The 14,436-nt window shown below is 36.2% G+C and overlaps 3 protein-coding genes across 3 annotated transcripts; all 3 read right to left on the bottom strand.

Annotated features, from left to right (window-relative positions):
- Positions 1 to 605: 605 nt before the first annotated feature.
- On the bottom strand, positions 606 to 1,983 carry LOC122341017 (urokinase plasminogen activator surface receptor-like). Its single transcript, XM_043234309.1, has 5 exons — positions 1,892 to 1,983; positions 1,698 to 1,817; positions 1,286 to 1,417; positions 1,076 to 1,183; positions 606 to 960 (listed from the first exon to the last, which is right to left on the bottom strand). Exons 1-5 carry the CDS (start codon positions 1,938 to 1,940, stop codon positions 770 to 772), a joined length of 600 nt encoding a protein of 199 aa, XP_043090244.1. The 5' UTR covers positions 1,941 to 1,983; the 3' UTR covers positions 606 to 769.
- Positions 1,984 to 7,299: 5,316 nt separating this feature from the next.
- Positions 7,300 to 8,379, bottom strand: LOC122340958 (urokinase plasminogen activator surface receptor-like). The gene is made up of 4 exons (XM_043234222.1): positions 8,331 to 8,379; positions 7,830 to 7,961; positions 7,617 to 7,727; positions 7,300 to 7,490 (listed from the first exon to the last, which is right to left on the bottom strand). Exons 1-4 carry the CDS (start codon positions 8,377 to 8,379, stop codon positions 7,300 to 7,302), a joined length of 483 nt encoding a protein of 160 aa, XP_043090157.1.
- Positions 8,380 to 11,803: 3,424 nt separating this feature from the next.
- LOC122340980 (lymphocyte antigen 6 complex locus protein G6d-like) lies at positions 11,804 to 12,790 on the bottom strand. Its single transcript, XM_043234241.1, has 4 exons — positions 12,682 to 12,790; positions 12,470 to 12,589; positions 12,182 to 12,307; positions 11,804 to 11,954 (listed from the first exon to the last, which is right to left on the bottom strand). Exons 1-4 carry the CDS (start codon positions 12,731 to 12,733, stop codon positions 11,887 to 11,889), a joined length of 366 nt encoding a protein of 121 aa, XP_043090176.1. The 5' UTR covers positions 12,734 to 12,790; the 3' UTR covers positions 11,804 to 11,886.
- Between the last annotated feature and the right edge of the window lie 1,646 nt (positions 12,791 to 14,436).

Below are 14,436 nucleotides of genomic sequence, written 5' to 3'. Positions count from 1 at the left end.
GAATCCCTAAAAAATCATACCAACTTGTGGAAAATAAGCATGCGACGACTCCTTTAAGTTTTAAAGCAAGCGCTTCTGTAATTTTATGTGAAAAATACTGTCTTTACAACAAATGGAGTAATATTTGAATTGTGTACTTTGTCAACCTCTGATCATGTTTGAGAACAACTATAAAAATTGTGTAACCCTCTTTCTATATAATAGGGCTAAACATGTGAAACCAATGGTGAATCCACATAGCACTGATCTTCCAATGTCTCTGCTTTTAAAGTATTTCTGTATAGTTTTCAGTATTTTGAGATTATATTCATACATTCTCATCATTTAGAGAGACCACAATTTTTGTTCAAGTGTTGATTGTTAAGTAATTTGTTGTTTCTTTTAAACTGTCAGAACAAATGTCAATAAATATGGGGACATCACATGATGTATTATACTTCTGACCTTCAATACTACTTACACAAAATATACCAAGTGAAAAAAAATTAACAAAAGTGAAATGTTACTCATCAACAATAGCTTAATTCCCCTTATTGCTTTCATGACCTATAACTAAACTAGATTCCTAATAATCCAAATAACCCTGTTTGCATTATTAAATAATCATCATACATATTTGTTTTGTAAATGATAAAATTTTATTCCTTTAATATTTCTGACGAGCTATATTCAGCATCAGCAGAAAAAAGTAATCAGGACACAAAAGATGATTGTACAGAGAAAATACAAGCTCTGTGTTCAGTGCAGTGTGTCTGAAGAGCGTCTGGGTTCAGTGCAGCAGCATGAAGGAGAGAAGAGAACAGAAGAGGAACAGGAAGCTCTGAGAGACGCTCTGAACACCGTTACACAGGTTCCCTGAGCAGCACGAGACGCTCTGAACATCACCAACAGGCGCGGTGCCATCACAAATAGATTTAGAGACACAGCCTTTTACTACTGTTGACGGGCCTCCAAAACCCCCTGATGAAAAGACAGAAAACAAGTGTTTTTACAAGCTGGAAATTGTATATTTTGGTCTGTATCAAATACTCAAACAGCGATAAAATATATATATATTTTTCCCGCAGATTCTAACCTGTTGCTTTAAAGCAGCGATCTTCACTTCCTGAACAGCTCAATATGTTCAAGCAGCTCTTATCGTCACAAGAGTAACACGTCCTTCCGTTGGACACAGTAGAAGACTCTAAAGAAGAAAACAAATGTATTCATTTATTTTCTTTACAAAATAACCACTCAATCAATACACCAATGACAAGCCACACCCTTTACTGTAAAAGCACAATACCTGGAGCATCTTGTATATTGCAGTTGTCTGAGGTGCAGCACGCTAGAGATGTCTTTGCAATACCGAGGTTCATGGATCCAGTGGCACACTCAGGAGTACAGTCTTTGACTTTCACTTTAGCAGTCATCCCACCTAAAACATGGACGATTCAGGAAAGACCAGTTCAACACATTTTGACAGAAAACACATAAATGTCAAAATGTAGAATTTCTTATTTCAAAGATTAATTGAATTTTAATGCTAGTGTTATCTGAAAGAAACTTCTAAATAGAATATTCTGCAATAACAATCATAAATCTTTGAGGAAGCAGTTCCACTATTAGTAACATTTCCAGTGACACAGTAGCAGTGGGAAAAAAGAAAAAAATCTTATCAGTTAAAAGTGGATTTCGAAGCATCATTGTCGACTTACCAGCTTGTGCCACCGTTGTTAAACTCATGCACTTGGAAAATCCACTGGGGCATGTTTTTTGCTTTTGATCTGAACAGGAACCCGTCAGACCTAGGCACTCATAACAGCTAAAAGAGTGTCCTTTAAAACAAAGAGAGATATTAATAACCTGTATTTGTATTCAATATCAATACAAACACTATTTGTCTTTGTACCTGCAGTGAAAAGACTGAACAGGAGAAAAACTGAGATCTGTAGATCCATCTTTGAGCAGGAGGGGAATGAAGTACTGAGTTTGTTCTGGTGCTCTTTTTATAGCTTTTCAAAGGGGGTGGTCTTTATGAGAAAATGAAAGAAGTAGACATTACTAAAAAATTAATCTACATAATTTATTTAATGTTTAATGAACTACAAGGGATGCATAGGACTACTTAAACGAATCATCTTAAAGAGATGCTTCACTGCGAAAATAAACATTCTGAGTCGCTCATGTTTTGTCCAAATCTGTTCGACTAATCCTCTGTGGAACACAAAAGAAGATGGTTTTAGTGTGGTTTGGGTCTCAGCAATCTTTCACTCTCGGGTAACCTCGTGGTAAGAATAGTAATTCACATATCTGCACATATTATGATTTTTGTAACAAAGAACTGTTTCTTCAGTTTTCACAAGCAAGGTGGTTTACGTGCATGTGCTGGTGTTACATAACAAATATTTTTTCCCTTCTTAATATCATATTGCATTCCTGAGAGCCACAGCCCTGCAGAGTTTAGCTTCAACCCCAATCAAACATCTCATGAAATGTGTGTGCTTAATGCGTGAAAACAACGATCATTGGTTCTCTCACGTTTCAGCTTACGTTTAAAATATTTGATGTGACCTTCAGAAATTTAATTTAGTAAAAGTACAAGTACTTGACTGGGGTGTGTACAACAGGCCTGAGCATGCATCCCTCTCATCAGCCTGAGACATAAAGTATCATCCAGCCTCAAGCGCTTGGGGGTGAATGTGGAGAATTCAGCGTTTTTACGGCCCAAACAGCATGCCCTAACTACAAGTATGTGCCCAAAAAATTTGAATATCAAGGGAAAGTCTATTTATTTCAATTATCTGTTTCAAAAAAATTAAACTTGCATGTTATATCAGTTCACTACACACAAAGTGTGTGCAGGTGACGTGATTGGATTCCAGCAAAAACAATTTTGGTGTCCACACTAGGCAAGACCCAACAGAATCATTCAAATATCACAGCCAATCAGAAGCATGCGTGGGGGGACTCTCTCTGGAAGCACAGTGTTATCGCAACGAAATTTATACGTTTATATTCTCATTTATAAATATTAAAGCGTTATAACATCCTTAAATACACAAACTGAGTGACTCATATCATCTCTGTTATGGAATCTTTGCTTGAATTTTCAAGTTTTGAGGTAAACTGCTTGTTGTTTATTTCAGTATGGCTTTAAGGCACGTACCATGTTTAAACTTGTATTAGACATGTTTAACTTCGAATAAAGCACATAATTACCTGAGATTATCTACTGTCATATAGTTTTATGCTCAAAAGGGTGAAGCTGCAGTAAAGATTAGTTGGGAGCCAGAGCCTGTGTTTTTATAGCATCAAATTTTTAGCTAAAATCAAACTTTTAAACATATATCAGCTTGACAACAACTACCATAAATGACTAAAACCATATTTCGGAAAAATGTACTGGAAGTATAATTTCTTTCTTTTAATTTTGACTCAAGTCTCATTCACATGAAGAGGGCACTTCCAGACCTATCGGGTTTTTTTCAGACAGTGTTCACACGTTTTGCAGCGTGTGTGCTGTGATCATTTCCAACACTTAGACGTATTCCTTCGCCTCTCATTCCTGTACATCAATTAATCAAAAAAGATATGATAGGAAAACATGAAACCCAAATTAGCACTCATTCATATCCTACTTAATAATAGAATCACAATGTAAAGCAACCAAAAGTAAAACATATCAATCAAAGATAAGTGCTGTTTAAATTTCCCCAAGTCATATCCTGATATGCTATTGACGGATACTGCAGTCATGCTTTTGTCAGTTGTTTTCACAAATAGCCCTCTAACACATAGACAACAACCACATGTGCTCAAAATAACCACCACTACCCCTAATGAGACTAACACTGATCCTATTAGCGAACTCCATCTGCCTGCAACTTATTAGGTCATTTATGCCTGAGTTTTCAGCTAATTCATTTGACAATGCAGCATGTATTGTGCAAGCAAAAAATTCAAGGCTATCCTATTTTGCATTGCCATTGCTGACTTCCTTGCACTGCACTTGCGGTGTAGTTAACAAACCTCTGCTGATTGTAATACAGATAGTTTATCCAATCTATGTTTTTGTTTAAAAAGGGCCGACTCAATTTCTGAAATCTATTTGATTTCTTGCTTTAAATTTATCTGGCGGCCCCCTTGGACCCCTATTGCATCCAAGTGCACCTTTTTATATAATGACCTTCTAGGTAGGCTTCTCCTTTGCTAACCCTCATGTAATTGTTCAGTAGCTCCCTTAGATCTGGTGCTCTGAACATCTAAAAAGGCATAATCAACTGTATTATTGTACATGTCCCTTTCCAATTTCCCCTATGCATTGTTCTTATTTTTACATCTCTGCATAACCACCATACATCACCTCTGCCCGTCTTCTGATGGGTCAACCAGATATTGTTATATATTTTTGTGGTTATAGCGCTTTTAACAACACAGGTTGCATCAAAGCACTGAACAGTATAAAGCAGAAGAATACAATGACAGTTGAACCTCTCTTGTTGTAAAATGCCCGTTACAGGTTCCTTACTCCTGTTTCCTTCATCATCTCCCTCAGAGATTTAACTTTGCTAACATACTCTGGGATGAATTCACTGCAATACCCTGTGCAGTACTTCTTTGCTCCCTTCCGAGATCACTCTACCCAATTACTGTACTGAGTTTTCTGCGACCATTAGCTTACCCTTTGATACTTTCATCCCTATTCTGTGCAGCTCCATCAACACTGTTTTGGTTAGTCTTATGCAACCCTCTCATGTGTAGTGAGCAATCAAATTGTCATCTACATATTGTAGCCAAACGCCTCCCTTGAAACTTATGGTTTCCATTCAAACCTGGATGAACATAAGGGGAGATATTGCCAGCCCTTGAGGAATTTTTGAATAGCTGTAATTAACTGTTCTCAAGTCATGTACTAGTCTCCACTTGCCATTAGGTTTTCTTACAGGTAAAATGGGTGTGTTACACGCTACCAAGACAAGTTTTTAGCATTTTTAGCAGTCACTAGTCTTATCCCTACCCTAGCTTCTTCACTTATTTTGTATTGCTTCCTGCAACTACTACTGGCTGCACGTTAGCCATGCGACTCGCATCAAAGTCTCCCTTGGCCCATAGCTCTTCAGGTAGTTCCCTCACACCTGTTCTTTGTCTCCATCCACAAAATGATGTGCTTTTGTTTCATCCCTACTTCTGTTTGCTCGTATGGAAGTAAATACCAGCCATACTCACGGTTTACTAACACTCCTCCCTTCAACCACACTACATTGCCCATCATCCGTTGCATCGATCACGCACAGGTGTAATTTATCAGATGCCTTTTATACGCCATGCACTTTTCTTTCTTACCGCCAAATATTGTTAAGCATGTATCGCTGAACTAGTGATGGCTGCATTAGCTGAAGTTTCTAGTCTAGTCTTGTGCTCTGATTCTTGCCTGTGTTCTTCAGATGCCTTTTTGCCTTGCTGTTTCGGTCTGTGTTTGCACCTCACCTGGAATACTGCTAATGTTTTTGGATTATCCCACTCACGCCTTCCTTTGGACAATCTCCTGAAATGTGCACTGTTTGACCCAGGCCTGTTTTATGACCACATCTCTGTCTAATAAAAGCCTGCAGATGGATCTGTACGTCCCGTAATGTCTCGTTCGCCCCGTAACATCTACAGAGTCCTGTATAAAATGAGATGAAATTTGTCACTTTCACAGTTAGAATTTTTCTCTTTTTTTTCAGTCAAAATATCTGCGGAAGAATATAATGTTCATCTTTCGAAAATGTGAAATGAAAATAGTAATAATTATTATTATATCATAACTATACTTTTGTTTTTTACATTGTGTTAAACGTCTTTATACAAACATGTTAGTTTTTTTGGATTGTGATTAATTAGTGAACACTACGGGTGTTTATGGTTAAACTGAAGAGTCTCTAATATCTGACTAAACTTTATCTTTATTTAAAGTCAGCGTCTGCCACAGACACACATGTGACTTCGTATGACACACACGTTTCCATTGCATCCGGTTATGTGGGTTTTGTGTGTGTGTGTGCTGTGAGAAAAGGTCAAGGATTCGCTATTATGTATCGCGTGCATCTGCACCAGCAGCCGCTCTTGTGATTCAGCTTTGTTTATTTAGTTGCTTTTGACATACCACTATTTTAAACAATTAAAAAAAAGGTCATGCGACATTTGCATTTTCATCCTGTGCATAAATAAATCAATGAATAACTGAAAATGATTTATGCAATTCGAAAACGCCATATTATTGAAAATAATTAAAACAGCTAAACTCGGCTAAATCTGCCCGTCAGTCATGTAGGCCTAGAAGTAATCAATTATCTTGACTTTTTATCAGTTTTTGATCTTGTTGGTCTTTTTGTTGTTCTAATTAGCCTAATTTATGGCAAGATGAGGTACAATTATTTTGCCCCTAGTATGTATGTATAGCACGTTATTATCATTTGTCAGATTTAGTCAAAGCAGTTTTGAGGTTAATTGATTTAATTTTGTGTTTCTGGAAAATAAGATGTGCGTTATGTTGAATATCAAAGTGTTTTGTGTCTTTTGTGATAATAGATTTGTGGACATGTTTATGTTTTTAGGCTTTTGGAGTAAAAAAATATATTGTTTTGAATGCTTTTAAATATGCTATATATGACGCTCTAAAAAAAAAAAAGAAGATCCAGTTGCAGCTATTGAAGAATCCAAAAAACGGTAATTCCCATTGGAGCAAAAGAAGAAAAACGTAGGCAGGCTAATTCACAAAAGAAACCACCAAACAAAAGACATAGCGAACAGGGTATATATATAACAAAAAGAGCTAAGATAAAGACACACAGCTAAAGGTAATGGAACAATCATAGTGAAAGTGGTCATGGGAAATGAAGTCCAAAAATATATAAATAAAAAAATATTAAGAAGAGTGTCCTCTGGTGGCTGTCAAGGGCCTACCAAGGACGTAAAAGACACAAGTTGTATGTCTGTTAAATTATAGTTTTTATTCATAAAGGAAAACTTCAAATTAGTATTGCTGTTATGACATAACTTCTAATAAAATAAGGGAAGCTAAACATTTATATATTCATAGACCCGTATATAAGTACCAGAATAAATTTACGTTTGAACAACTGATTCTGATTTGCCTGAATAGTATATTATATTAAGAAATTGGCCAATATTATTCATTAGTACGAAATGTTTTCCTAAATGTTGAAATTAACAGTACAGCCCAAACTAATAAACTTAGTTGCTTTTTATGTTCAGATATATTAAGCAATACTCAAACACAAACTGAGTTGAAGTATAGGTTTTAGTATTATAGATTCAGTGCAGCAGGATGAAGGAGAGCAGAGAACAGGCGAGGAACAGGAAGCTCTGAGGGACGCTCTGAACACCGTTACACAGGTCCTCAGAGCAGCACGAGAAGCTCTGAACTTCACCGACAGACGCGGCGGCATCACAGAAAGATTTAGAGACGCAGCCTTTCACAACCGTTGACTGGCCTCCGAAACTCTCTGATGAAAAGACAGAAAGCACAGGTTTACCTAAACTGGCAATTTATTTAAGCAATCTAAAATGCCTAAAGTGAATAATGGAGAAACAAAAGTAACGACAAGCATCTATCTTTTCCAGATTCTCACCTGTTGCTGTAACGCAGCGGTCTTCACTCCCCGAACAGCTCATTACGTTTACACAGCTGTGCCCATCACAATAATAGCATCGCTTTCCATTGGGGACAATAGAGCTGACATCTATGGAAGTAAACAAGGGTTCTTTCATTTTATTTTCTTGACAAGCATGACATCTAATGAAACAAATCAAAGGCTGCTGCCTTTAGTCGTTTTGTGCATCACCTGTATCGTCTTTGGCATTGCAGAGGTCAGTGTCACAGCAGGAATAAGATGTCTTTAAAACGCCGAGGTTCATGGACCCGTTTTCACAGGCGATAGCGCAGTTTTTAATACTGACTTGAGAAATAATCTCACCTGAAAAACACGAATGATGCAAAAACGCTGTAGAAAGCAGTGCATCGTCTAACAGAACAGAAATAAAGTTTTGCGTTATCTCATTTTAAACATTTGCTTATAAAATAATAATTATAATAATAAATAAATTGCCACTATTGCATCATGAGTAAATTATACAGCATGATCATATTAGATTTACCGATTTGTGTTACTGCTGTTGAAGTCATGCACTCGGAAAATCCACTGGGACACGTCTGTTGCTCACAAGAACCTGTCAGACTTATACACTTATAACAGCTGAGACTGTTTCCTGTAGTAATAAGAGAGAGACGGTAAGAGAGTGACTTCAATTGTTTGTTTTTGTCTATTCAATATTCAAAGTCTTACCTGCAGCGAAAACAATAAACAGAAGAAAAACTGATATTTGCAGATCCATCTTTTAACAGGTGCTGAATGACATAACATGTCTGTTTCAGCGCTCATTTTATAGCTAATACGAAGGGGAGGGATTTAATGAGAAAATTAAATGAATAGTAACTGATCGCACCGAGCCTGCTCTGATTTCTGGACACAGGACTGATGGAGGTGTTCCTCAGTGGACAAAAGCATGTGACAACATTCTTAAATACATGAGAGCCACACACCTCTTAATGCAATACAATATAATTGCAACCATATCAATGTGTTTCAACCAGAAAAAATAGAAACAATGTAATGGACGTTACTATTTCTTTTACTATTTCTTATTTGTTACTATTAGGGTCAGTGGTTGAACTGTTACATAAAGAATTGATGATGATTGAAAATGATGATGTAACCTTACAGCACTTTTTTTACAGCTCTGTCTTGTTATTTATTTAAGATTTAAAACGACTTTTATATTTGAAACCTTAAGGTTAAAGTAAAGGTTAAAGGTCCTGTTTGATATTTAAATATTTAAACTTGTTGCGAATGGCGTCACGGCAACTCCTTAAAAAGCCTAATGGTACGAGAAAATTACGATTTCAAGATGTAATACATTTGGAGACAGAAAGAGAGAAAAGGGCTGAGTTTGAGGATTAAACTTCAAAATAAACATGAAGCTACTTTGTTTCCAGTCCAAACAATGAAGATCATTTATTTGTTGAGCTATTTAATTATTATAACAATTGATGCTAATTGTATAGATCAGCTTTTATTTAATCTCTTTTATTCATTTTCATTTCTTTTATTCATTTATTCACTCTTTTATTAAAGTCTGAAATGTAAAGCTTATCATTTTATAAAACGTTTTGTTTTACAAACCACTGACTACGCTTGTTTAAGTTAAAAATAACAATGTTGTTGAAAATGAGTAGAATTAGTCCTGCTATAGTCTGACTAACAGGACTAAAGCTACTCAAGGCTTGAAGGTCTTTTTACGTAACACTAAAAAAACACCAGGAGAGATCCTTAAACACCCGTTTGTCTCTATAACACTCAACACAGTCCACAGTTTCACTGCATGCAGGTCTTTGTGGCTTAGGTCTTATATTTTCACACACGCTGAAAGAAATGTTCTGTTCAAAGGGATCATTTCAGTACGTTTTAGCATAAAATCCGCTTGTTGAAAGCTCTAAAGACCCCCAGTGTCAACGCCAAAGACAGAAAATGATTGCATTTTCACTTTCGCCAAATACATTTTTTAATCTTTACATATTTCACGATGCCACGGTAAGGATCAGAGGCGGACAGTAGTGAAGCGCACCTGAATATTGTACTTAAGTATGCTTTTTGAGCATCTGTACTTGAGTTTTATTTCTTATGACTTTAACCTCATTACATTTTACTCCACTACATTTCTACCATGTCCTCAAAGTAGAAAGCCGTCTCTATGTAGCAGCTTTAAAAACAGTGGGTGAGTTTTTTTGTTATTGGTGTTTTTACAGGTGCTAAAAATCAGCAATCGCTCTTGAAGGGTTGCGCAAACGTCCTTCCCTAAAAGACAACTGACGACAAAAGTGAACAAGAAGCCTTCCATGGCTGTACTTAAGTATGTTTCAGTTTTGTGAAAAGATTACAGACTCATTTCGTTTCAACTGTTTGCTTTGTCAGCCTAAAACAAATCATACGTCCAGCCTAGTCCTCCTATTGATAAGCTAGTTATTACGCAGGTATTACAAACTAGTCCGTGTGTTGTTTCAGAAGTATATGGTATTGCAATTATAAAACAGAATGATAATGAAACTTATGCATCGTCCTTTGGTTATTTCAAGCACATTTACTGCATCAAAGACTTCTATAGCTCTATAGCTGTTTGAGGTTAGAGCTAAAACTCTTGCACGCTACAGATTTAATGTATAAACTTTTAAATAGTTACATAAAGTTCATGAGTTTTTACGTGTGCTTTTTTAAACCCAGTTCTTCGTTGTAGGCGACCAAAGATGCCTACACAGTATAAACGCAGCGACAGACAGTTTAACACTTTACATGTGAATTTTAACACTACTACCACAGTCCCACTAGTGTTTAAAGCAGGGGTGTCAAAGTCAATTCCTGTTGGGCCGGAGCCCTGCAGAGTTTAGATGCAACCCTAATTAAACACACCTGATCCAGCTAATCAAGTACTTCATCATACATGTATATGTGTTTTAGCAGGGTTGAACCTAAACTCTGCAGGGCTCCGGCCCTCCAGGAATTGACTTTGACACCCCTGGTTTAAAGTATACCCATGTAAAAAAATTACAATTAAAATGTCACACTTGCAACTGTTGTTCAGATTTTATACAATGGGGTATTTAACAAGCCAGATGTTGTTTTTCAATCCTTTGAGTGTTATTAATAAAGTTAGACGTAACGTTAGACGTAAAATCAAGAGTCTTCAGACAGATTGAAATTCCAGCCTTTATTTAACAAATGGGCAAAGCGGCAACTTATCAGATGTGTAGAGGTTAATTAGACGTATCCATGAAATGTCGCACAGAAACATAACATAGTGAATAAAACACATAAAATCTGCAGTTTTATCTAGACATGAACAAATATTACAGGGTCAGTTCAAAAATGAAAATTACTTTCAATTATCTTTGAAACCTGAAACCTGAAGATTCAATACAGTATAAGATTTCTGTCCCTTGAACGACGCTCCGTGCAGCTAGCACTTTATAAACGTCATAATAAATTAATAAATGTATTGGTGTTTCGATTGTTTAAAAAAATGATCATGCTTCTTACACGGTGGCAAGAGTGATCTTCTGACATAAAATAAATATTCTTTGGTTTTATGGGTTTTTTTATAATTGTCCAGTGCTTTTTATGTTTCATTTCCTCTCGCTATTTCTGAATTAAAGACACATGCAAATATGCAAAATGTACAGTATATTTTGATGACATTTATGGTTATATTTAAGAAATATTTTATATCAACATTCCTTCAGAAACAACTGGAATACTAGAGTAGACAGGTTTATTATGATATTAATAAAATACATCAGATGTTTACTGACAAAGAAAAATACTCAAGACAGATTTAATTCAATGTTCATTTCAACATTTACATGATTAAAATCAAAAGCTGTATCTGTAAATAATGGACCTGAGCTCACATTATAGCAATTATGATCAACTGTATTTTTATTAACTGACAAATATTGGTAAATACTGTAAAAAAAATGTGACGCTCGTTTAATGCATATAATGTTAACTAATGGTATACTTTTTGTTGTAAAGTTTTGCCATTTCTTCCAGTTGTAAAGTAGATTTTGTGTGTGTGTGTGTGTACATGGTTTTTTAATGCGCTTTTTGGGTATATCACTAAGAAAATAAAGCTGCTTGTTATGGTTTCTAAGGATTTCAGTACATTGATTGGTTAACCATGCTGTAGTCAAACAACCCAAAGCCCATTTTCACGATTGACAAGATTTATTTATTTCTTGAACAAGAAATACGCGTAGAAATATGCGTAACGTATGAAGTGCAGCGGGATTCACTGAAACAGGAAGTAGAAGAGCAGAGGAGCCGACAGCAGGAGGAAGCTTCCCTTATACGCTCCATCTGATCAAGACAATAATGAAAATAATGGTTTTTTAACAGTGCTGCTGATAATAATAGCAATTAAAAATTTGCATTGACTGAATCAATCGATTTTAATCAATTAAAAAAACAAAACAATCAATACTTGTCTCGTTTTTAAGCATTTCCTTTTCATTCTGCTCTAGCTGTGCACTATTGAAATGAATCCTCTTTATTTTATTTTTTATTTTTTATTTTTTTTACATTACCTGCTCCGTTGCAGAGGTCAGTGTCACAGCAGTGGCTGATTTCTGTCCCTTCTTCCAGGACATGCTGGTTCCCAGCTTCACAAGTAACTGCACACCGTTTAACTGTGGACCACAGCTTAGCGGAATCTGCAAAAAAACCCAAAAAAACTCAATATACAGTAATATAATATAAATTCCTCTTGTTATAGACGCATAATTGCAATTGTGTGGTGAGTTAAACCGATACAGTAAACTCTAGTTTCACTTTCAGGAAACTATGACTACATTTTTTCATCATCTCGGACTTACCAACTGTTTTTTCTCTTGCTATGCTTTCACATTTGGAAAATCCATTTCCACATGTCTCCACTTTTGCTTCACAGGTACCTCCCGGAGCAGATGAGCATGTGTAGCACTTCAGAGAGTGTCCTTAAAGACAGAGAAAGACATTTAGTGACCTCTCTGTGTCTACATAATAATATATTTTTTTAACATAATTAAATACTTGCTGTTTTTTGTACCTCCAGTGAGGAAAACGAACAGAAGAACAGCAGAGACACGCAGATCCATCATGCGTCAGGAACAGAATGAAAAAGGTACGTTTAATTTCCTTTTATATCTCTTCAGAAAGGGGTGTGCTCACTGAGGGGACTATGAGGTTATTGTAAACCGGAAAGAAATTAGCATCTTGAACATCAGCTCATTAGGCACTTGAGCAAACAGGTTTTACAAAAAGAGTGACTTTTTGATCAGTTTAAAAAAACATGCACTGCTAGATTGCCAAAATGCTAATGAAATCATTTGTAATTGTAACAAACTTGCAGCAAAAAAAAAAAATGCAGCATTTGAAATAATTTAAATGAATCTCTCTGTTTAATAAATGACGATAAGCATAGTTTTTACATTTACTGGCACATTTTTTATCCTGCACATTTTATACAGTTAAAGGAATTATAATAATGCAGCTAAATAACAAGGAAATAATAATAATAATAATAATAATAATGAGGAAAAGATTAATACAGTTACATCAAGGTTGTTCTCGATTGTTATAAGAATTCTTTTCAAGAATTTTCTCACATCTAAAAACACGATCTCAAAACTGCACGAAAACTTCCGAGCCAAAGTCAACCATTTAAGTCAAAAACAGAAAGGTCGATCGGCCAAAACCTAACCCTACCTTACCCTAACCCTAACCTGACCCTAACATTTTATAAACCATGCAATGGTTCGTCCCTCAGGGTCTCAATGGGACCTCTTAAACCCTAGCGTCTTGAACCCCTGGGGCCCTCCGTTACAATGCACACCTTCTTCTATAGGGTCTTATATCTCACCTTGTGGGGGTCCTGGAAGTATAAATCAAAGTGCGTTGCGGAGGTCCCATCGAGATCTTACTTTGACCCAAAATTTGGTGGCTCTAGCTCAATGTCCCACCGAGATATGGCCCTCAAAAATTATAACTAAATCATTCTCTTTTTTTGAGGCATATGACTTTCTGAACCAAAATGAACACTAAACCTATTCATCTCTAACAAAAGAGCACACCCCCTCTTGCTATGACATAGCTTGCGATTACTGGAAATGAGAAATGGGGTGTACTTGGTTGCAATACAATACCTCGGCGACTGGTGGCGCTAGAGACACCAAAACATGTGCAATCGACTATCGTTTACAGCCATGTATCCATTGTTATCAATGTATGCAATTTTTGTGCTAAATAATTTGTGGGAATTTTTTCAATAGCATGTTTTTTTTCAGGGGTGACCAATTTCGGTTTTCTTCCAAGCTTGAACCTCACCTGCCTGTAGCTTTCTAGTAACCCTAAGACCTTGACTAGCTGGTCCAGGTGTGTTTGATCAGGATTAAACTGAACTCTTCAGGACTGTAGCTCTCCAAGATCAACCAAATCGACATGAGCAAGATCCGTGCATAACCGATCATTGGTGATCACTGCAAGATGCACGCCAGTTAATGCTGCAATGCTGCTTTCTTATTTAAAATGATTTGGTTTTTTTATCCGATTTCATGCAATTATTTATTTAAATTATACATGCAAGTTTGTAAACACAATGACAGTTAAATCTATGTGTTAGATATGTAATTCTAATATTTCTATAAAAACGGTAAAATACGGACATAGACGATAAAAAAACACGCACGATAAAAAATGACTTTCTTCTAGAGGGTGGCTGGGTGCTTCCTTTGGAGATCATTCGGGAGGAGCTCAGAGTAGACCTGCCGCTCCTCCACATCAAGAGGGACCATCAGATCGTGCT

Source organism: Puntigrus tetrazona, unplaced genomic scaffold (assembly GCF_018831695.1).
Source record: "Puntigrus tetrazona isolate hp1 unplaced genomic scaffold, ASM1883169v1 S000001111, whole genome shotgun sequence".
Taxonomy (NCBI): domain Eukaryota; kingdom Metazoa; phylum Chordata; class Actinopteri; order Cypriniformes; family Cyprinidae; genus Puntigrus; species Puntigrus tetrazona.
The sequence above is the reverse complement of the archived record's forward strand: the minus strand, read 5'-3'. Positions and strand labels throughout refer to the sequence as shown.

What these genes read in the sequence shown, in the direction of transcription:
- LOC122341017 (XM_043234309.1), bottom strand. Translation starts at nt 1,940, where the DNA reads ATGGATCTACAGATCTCAGTTTTTCTCCTGTTCAGTCTTTTCACTGCA. An exon ending in CAATATACAAGATGCTCCAG is followed by an intron (nt 1,184 to 1,285) that starts GTATTGTGCTTT and finishes TTTCTTCTTTAG; the next exon opens with AGTCTTCTACTGTGTCCAAC. An exon ending in TCGCTGCTTTAAAGCAACAG is followed by an intron (nt 961 to 1,075) that starts GTTAGAATCTGC and finishes TCTTTTCATCAG; the next exon opens with GGGGTTTTGGAGGCCCGTCA.
- LOC122340958 (XM_043234222.1), bottom strand. Translation starts at nt 8,379, where the DNA reads ATGGATCTGCAAATATCAGTTTTTCTTCTGTTTATTGTTTTCGCTGCA. An exon ending in GTTTATTGTTTTCGCTGCAG is followed by an intron (nt 7,962 to 8,330) that starts GTAAGACTTTGA and finishes CGTGTTTTTCAG; the next exon opens with GTGAGATTATTTCTCAAGTC. An exon ending in CCGCTGCGTTACAGCAACAG is followed by an intron (nt 7,491 to 7,616) that starts GTGAGAATCTGG and finishes TCTTTTCATCAG; the next exon opens with AGAGTTTCGGAGGCCAGTCA.
- LOC122340980 (XM_043234241.1), bottom strand. Translation starts at nt 12,733, where the DNA reads ATGATGGATCTGCGTGTCTCTGCTGTTCTTCTGTTCGTTTTCCTCACT. An exon ending in AGCAAGAGAAAAAACAGTTG is followed by an intron (nt 12,308 to 12,469) that starts GTAAGTCCGAGA and finishes GTTTTTTTGCAG; the next exon opens with ATTCCGCTAAGCTGTGGTCC. An exon ending in TGACCTCTGCAACGGAGCAG is followed by an intron (nt 11,955 to 12,181) that starts GTAATGTAAAAA and finishes TGTCTTGATCAG; the next exon opens with ATGGAGCGTATAAGGGAAGC.